The sequence below is a fragment of the Glycine soja genome, chromosome 15 (assembly GCF_004193775.1).
Source record: "Glycine soja cultivar W05 chromosome 15, ASM419377v2, whole genome shotgun sequence".
NCBI lineage: Eukaryota > Viridiplantae > Streptophyta > Magnoliopsida > Fabales > Fabaceae > Glycine > Glycine soja.
The window spans coordinates 5,400,908-5,408,290 of NC_041016.1; the positions used below are offsets into that span (position 1 = coordinate 5,400,908).

The 7,383-nt window shown below is 27.3% G+C and overlaps 1 protein-coding gene across 1 annotated transcript; it reads right to left on the reverse strand.

Moving 5' to 3' along the window:
* Positions 1-5,234: 5,234 nt before the first annotated feature.
* Positions 5,235-6,538, reverse strand: LOC114386576 (TMV resistance protein N-like). The gene is made up of 2 exons (XM_028346599.1): positions 5,977-6,538; positions 5,235-5,775 (listed from the first exon to the last, which is right to left on the reverse strand). The coding sequence occupies exons 1-2, from the start codon at positions 6,423-6,425 to the stop codon at positions 5,676-5,678; spliced, it is 549 nt and encodes a 182-aa protein (XP_028202400.1). The 5' UTR covers positions 6,426-6,538; the 3' UTR covers positions 5,235-5,675.
* Positions 6,539-7,383: the final 845 nt, after the last annotated feature.

The following is a 7,383-nucleotide window of genomic DNA, read 5'->3' on the forward strand; positions in this document are numbered from 1 at the left end:
TTAAATATTTTTTGAAATTTAATTTTTATTTAATTGGTCAAAGTTTTTTAACTTTTTTCTATTAAGATCAGTTGTTAAATTTTTATTTGACTTTTTTTGACTTTTTTTATGATGATTTTTGGTTTCTAAAATTTTAAATTTTTCTATTTTTAGTCCTTAAAATCTTATTAAATAAATAAAAACAATAAATTTAAATTTTTTTTATGAATTAAAAATTAAAATTTTAAAAAATTAAGAATCTTTACTGATCAAACAAAAATTTAAGAACTAAAAATTTTAATGAAAAAAGTCGAACTACAAAAATTTAAAGTGTAAAAATCAAATTTTGAAGAAATTTAGAGAATAAAAACTTAATTAAGTCGTTATTAATAATTGTTCTTTGGCAAAAATATAATGCCGCAACGACATGATACGTGGCAAAATTTAATGATATTCCTTCTGTTTTTACCGCACCAATGTAAGAAAAATTCCATGAGCGAAAGCCTTGACGTCACGTAATAAGTTTTTGATGTGGTTAGATGAGAGTTGTCCTTATGATGAAATAGCTATTTCATGTTTTTCATTTTGTGCGTGAAGGAGAAATTGAATTCAGTCATTAAGCGTATACCAAGTTCTGAAATAATTTTTAATCTTCAGGCAACAATTCAAAAGCCATGACCTGAACTAGTTATTTGAATATGTTGGCATGCCCCCTAGTGGGTGTATTCGTCCCTCCAGTTTGACTAATTCTTTGAAAAAGAACCTAATGCGGGAAGTTCCCTTGTAGTCCTTTCTGAAGTAAAAGATGGTTTATAGTTCATTTGAAAATCATCTGCTTAATTACACTCAACTTGCATAACTTACCCACCAAGGCATAAATTAATGTATAAGAATGATCATCTCCTCATGGATTCAAGGTCAATAGTTGAGTATGGACTGACCACAATAGGAAAGAAAATCAACGGAAGTTTTATTAATAATTGTACCTGTGCTTTTCTTATTTTATTTATTATTATCATTAATTGTACCTATGCTTTTCTTAGTAAAGGGGTGTCAAGAGAACCTGATTTGGATTATTAATGCTGAACTTTTCAGAATTGGATTCGTAAGATTGTCTAGATGATGAGAAACAAGAGATTTGTATGTGTCCCAATTGGTTAATCAGAATAAATGTCAAAATCAGCAAAAAAAATTGAGTTAGCTTCGTATTGCACAAATCAGGATTTGAAATGCCAACAGCTAGGGGGTTGCGATTAGGCTCTTGCAATTTACATCCCATTTTTCTATGTACACTTACATACTCCTTTTCTAATTCTCAATTATTCATTATATTCTTTAAATTTTATCTAAAATATTATTCTCATCTTATCTTTATTATTCTTTAAACTCTAATTTTAGATTATTTTTACCATATATTCATTATATAATATTGCATTTTTCTCATTATTATATAATATTTTGTGTTTTCCTTCATGTAACATTGCATTTTAAGATACGTTCATCATTAACTTCATATATTATATACCTTAATAACAAACACAAAGTTTTTGACAACTTTTTTTCTTTAAGGGCATTCATTCATTTTCTAATTCAAGTCTATGTCAATGATTCAATGTCACATGAAATTAGTGATGAACGTATCTTGAAACGTGTTGTCACATGAAGAAAAATATAAAATATTATATAATAATGAGAAAAATGTAATATTATATAATGAATATATAGTGAAAATAGTTTAAAATTAGAGTTTAAAGAACACTAATGATAAGTGTTTATCATTTTTTTTTAATTTCTCGTCAACCATTATAATTCTTAAGTGCTATTTTATTGAAAAATATATGTCTATTCCGAAAGTATATCTCTAGAACTATGAATAATAGTTCTAGAGATACATTTCTAAAACAGATATATGTAATTCCAGAAATGCATTTTTGGAAAGTAGAAGAGTTGTATTTCTTTAAGAAAAATAGTATAATGGGTAACGGAAAGGTAGAAAAGGAGGTATAGAGTTGTACTTAGGAAAAATAGAGGTGTAAATAGCAAGAGCCTTGTGTTGTGGACCCAATACACGGATCCAGGCCCAAGACTATCTCAAAAGTTTTTCAAGGCATTACAATTCAGCCTAATATTTGAACTTCCAATTGAAAGGACAAAACTACCCTTACCACTTTTATATTATACCCCGGCCCTTTCTTTCCTTTTCCTTTTTTTCTCTGAAGCTCAACCAGCATTTGTGTTCTTCTCTCCCATTGTACTTGTTGCTCATCTAGCCTTTCTAGTAGGGTGTTTAAAATTGAACCAAACTATATGTAAACCACCAAATCGATTTAAAATAACCAAAAAATCACTTAAAATAAAAAATCACAAAAAATATAGAAAATCACATTTTTTTTATAATTTGGTTTGATTTTCAAATTTTATTATAAAAAAATTGAATCAAATCGAACAAATCACATATTATAATTATATTAATTTTTATTGTGGCAATTAATAATAAGTATTAATAATTTATTACTTTTTTTTACTTTATAATTAATATGTATATTTTATTTTCTTAGGTTAAAAAAAGAAAAGGAAGTACTAATATTATAAAAAATATTGTTAAAATATCAAGTTATGCATGAATTACTATTATATTACAGAAAGGGTTGATAATATTATTTTATATTAATGCTAAATAGAAGTGAAAATAATAATTTTTTAACTAAAATATGTTAAACAAAATCCAATAAAAAGAATTTTCATTTTTAAATAATATAACATATATAATAATTATGCAAATTTAGTTGATAGATTTGAATTATGATAATAGATAAATAAAATAAAAAAATTGCGAAATCGAATTAAACTAAATCACAAAAGATTGATTTGATTTGAAAATTTAATATTATATTTAAACCAAGCCAAACTAAACTGCATTTTCATTTCATGATTGATTCACATGATTTTTTATCTAAAAATCGAATTAAGTCACACCACAAATATCTTTATTTTCTAGTGCTAGTGAAGCTTGTTCTAATTTCATGGCATTGTCCTTTACAATGAATAGGAGAATTTTGTCCTTGCCTTTTCCAACTAACAAAAGAACCTATGTGATCATATACTGATCAGAATTTATGATTAATATGATTTTAAGTAACTATTATAAAAATAATAAATTTATTCAATATAATTATTTGTGATCAGATAATTATAAAAAATGATTTTATCATGTCAATATATGGTCTAATTTTTCAATAATATATAATTAGTTGAAAATAAAAGACAATCTAGTTAAAAAGTGAAATTATCGAGGAGTTTCAATGTTGCCTTAGTGGCTGGTTTGCTAAAGTACTACCGGAAATTAGACTGAAAAGCCCAAGCAATTTTCTTGGCATTCAATTTACTCACTGATCAATAATCATAAAAAAATGTCAACTACCAATATCCGCGCACTATAGTGGTTGTTGTTAATGCACTGCAGTTGTTTCTTTGCGCGTATAATAGCACTATTTTTGGTACATTCATCCTTCTTCTATGCTATGCGCGTATCTCGCACATTTTATATTATTACATATATATATATATATAGGAAAGAATTGGTCTAGTGAAGACTGAAGTGGTTGGCAAATAAGTCCTTTACAAATATGTTTTGCTTTGCTCAGATGCTTTCTTCTCTGTCTTGGATTCAAACACTATTTTTTCCCCTTATTTCCATTAGCATAAAAAAGAATATCACAATTAATTTTTAATTTTATAAGATCTAATAATTTCATGAACAGTTTTATTAACTTATAGGTATTTTGCGCTAAAATATTTTTCCTAAAGTTGTTAAATTTTATATATTAAAAAATAAGAGGACTCTAATTTTGTAAGTAATTAAGGAAAAAAATTGGTGACTAATTATATGATCTTTTTTAGTTAATAACTACCCCATAGAAACGTTCAGTTAGTCGTTATTACTAGTCAGCGTGTTAGTTGATAGTGAGCGTTGACTAGTTATATTAATAAATGTAGCAGGATTAAGATTCCCAACAAATCATAATTAAGATTATTCATGCAGTTAAAAAAATGATTCATTTTTTTTATTGGTTAAGATGTTTCATTTGTTAAAACAAAAACGAAAATCTTATTGTAAACTACAGGCCAGTCATATATATCAGATCTTCTTATCACTTCAATTAAGTCAATTACTGTGAATTTTGGAAGAAATTCGAATTTACTTAATTTTATTTTTTCTAAATTATATTTTATCAAAAAAATTGAATGACTCTTTAGTAACATATCTTTCTCATATTTACTCATTATTTTTAGATCAAATTGTAAATTTGATATCCTATTTATCTTATAATTTAGTTTTAGTCTCCTTTAATTTAATTCATGAATTAAATTTTTAAAATTTTTGTAATCTCGTTATTTTAATTTCTCAATTATATTAATATGTTTATTTTATACATTTAATTAACGTTAACATCAAATCAAAACGTAATATATGACAATCAACATCTAATAAAAGCATAACACGTGATAGTCAAATATTAATGTCAATCTCAAGATTGAAGACTAAAATAATAAGATTAAAAAAAATTGGAGGAACTAAATTCATGAATTAGATTATAAAAGAATCAAAATCGAATTTTGAGAAGGAAAATAAAATTTGTAATTTAGTCTTATTTTAAAATTAAAATTTAATATTTATTTTAAAAAATTGTCATTGTTTCAAAAAAATAATTTGGTATCAGGATATAAATTGTTTACCATAAATAAAATATAAATTTATAATTTGTATGTTAAAAATATTATAAATTATTTTCTTTTTATTTTCTTTTTCAGTAAATGATTATCTCCTAAAAAAAATAACAATTATTATTAACCCAAAGTTATCACCTTGATATGTATTTCACCACAAAGGGAGTTAGTGACATCCAACTTAGCTGTACTGGAAACCCGCCTTGCATTTTTTAGTTATCCTAAAGAAGCATCCCAGAATTTACAGGGTAAACTTCCTGACGCATTGATGCCCTCGTTGTCGGTGGACGTACGGTTTTAAAACTTCACAACTTTATATATGCATGGTGCATGATAATAGTTTCTTTTTTTATGTGATTTTTATTTATTTTGTAAAATATTTATGAATATAAAACATTACTTATCATAATAAAATTGTATGAAAGCTGAATATAAGAGAAATTATATACGATTAATGGATAAATAGAATACTAGTTGTGATTGCATTTTGCAGCATTGATTTGAACAATATATGCTGAAGAATACAATTAATAAATCAACTACAATTTATTGATTTTGCCCTTGAAATTGTTACAGATGTCCTATAAATCCCGAATTACGGGATGAAAGTAAAATACAGAAGATACAGCGCAAAATGGGTTTCCAAGGAAATTGCTATATATCAGAGAATAAAGGAAATTATACAATTAGATATACAAATGAATTAATCAAAGAATTTTGTAATACAAATGAATTAATCAAAGCACCAGAAGTGCTTCTGTTATTTCAATAAATTTTGCTTTTAAAAAAAAATTATAAACTGAAGCCTAAACCAATTATTAAGCGAATTCAGGCCACAGAATTGAGTGATGTTGAAGGCATCAAACATATGGTCTCTCTCATTAAGATCCCATATTATATACGAAAAAAATAATAAACGAATTTATATTGTGGTTATCCAACGCTATGAAGTATGAACATTGAAGCATTCAACGATGTTGCTTCCTCGCGTGCTTCCTTTCTTCCTCTACCTCCAGCAAGTTCATGATCACCGCATCGGAAGCATTCCTTAGCAGCTCCGACCAATCCCTGAAAATAAATCACATAAAAAATAATTAAATTCCAAGTTCGTATAATATAAAGTATAAAATATTAATAAAAAAAGAAATTAAAGATAAAAGAAGAAGAGAGAGATAATAGAGATTTTTAACAAAAAAAAAAATTAAGCATAAGAGAAAAAGAAAAACAAAAGAGAGAACATGTACGTGTAACACTGTAATATATATTTACCCATTCAAAGAATCAAACGTCAAACCGACGGTGTTTTTAGCTTCCTCGAGTGCTAAACAGAACCTCTGAAGGTCCTTATGAGGGCGTGTTCCGTTGTCCTTGACCACAAGCTGCGACGGTTTGACATCATAGAAAATAGGAACAACCCTTTTGTTGGACTCCATGAGAAGAGCCAGCTCGTGGAGGCAGAAATAGGAGTCACAATAACGAGGAGAGAAGACCGCAACACCAACCTTGCAACCGAGGATAGCCCTATCAATGTGGTCGAATAGCCTATCCCCAGGTTTCATGTTCATGCTGTCCAAGAATGCCCTCACTCCATTCCTCGTAAGATTATCGTACAACAACCCCGCAACGTTTTTCTTTGTGTCTATCCCACGGTGGTTTATGAACACGTCGCATGCTGTACGAGCGATTTTGCTTATCGTTTTGGCGGGTAAACGTTGCATGGCTCCTTCGACAAGCTACCTTAAATTGTTATTATGTTGGTATTTTGCTACGAAACTTTGTTGCTTTCCGACTTTAATGTGTTGTGTTGTGTACTTGTATATAGTTGTAGGTGGGCGAGAGTTTTAAATATAGGCAAGATCTGATGGACAAAGATGTGTGCTTATAAATCAATATATACAGTGAAATTTTGTGGAAAAGGGCTTTCATTAAAGAACGATTTTTTTAATTAAACGTACGAGACTTTGGTGGATTCGGGAAAATACTAAGTATTTGAACGGAGAACTCATAGAACAAAAAGAGTACATGCGTTTGAATTTTCGGATCGCCATGGATCAAGATTTGGAAAACTTGTCCTTCAAAGACGTAATTAATTAATAAGTACTCATCCCTAGCTTTTCTCTCTCTTTATTTTTTCTATTTTTGGGGTACATAAACGTGTCTTTTTACATGGGGGATCGGCTACACAAATATCTCTGACATGTTCATTCTTTTTTGTGGGAAATTTAAGGGTTGTTTCCTTGAGGCCCCTTTACTGAGAAATAGTACTTAGCTAAATCATGGATATATATTATATATAAATTTAAGTATAAATGTTGATGTTCTATCTTATATAACATTTGTACAAGAGTTTAAAATTTAAATTTTATTAAAATAGTGAAAAGTATTATTACATCATAATCACAAAAACAATTTATTATATTTTTTAATTTTGACTCATTAACTATGTACTTAGTACATAAAAAAACCGAATAAATGTAATCCAAAACAATTTGCTCAACTTCACCATGTCAATGTTTTATTAGAGTATATATAGCATTCTTATGATACATAAGAACTTTTATTAAAATAATACATTAGAAAAATAATAATACTGTAAGAAAATTATACATAAGAAAAAAATATCCTTCTAAATTATGTATGTAGAACTTTTTATTTGTTAATTATTATAATAAGATT

Coding starts and splice junctions, on each gene's coding strand:
- LOC114386576 (XM_028346599.1), bottom strand. CDS start 6,425: ATGCAACGTTTACCCGCCAAAACGATAAGCAAAATCGCTCGTACAGCA. Junction 5,776..5,976: donor ACGTTTGATTCTTTGAATGG/GTAAATATATAT, acceptor ATTTATTTTCAG/GGATTGGTCGGAGCTGCTAA.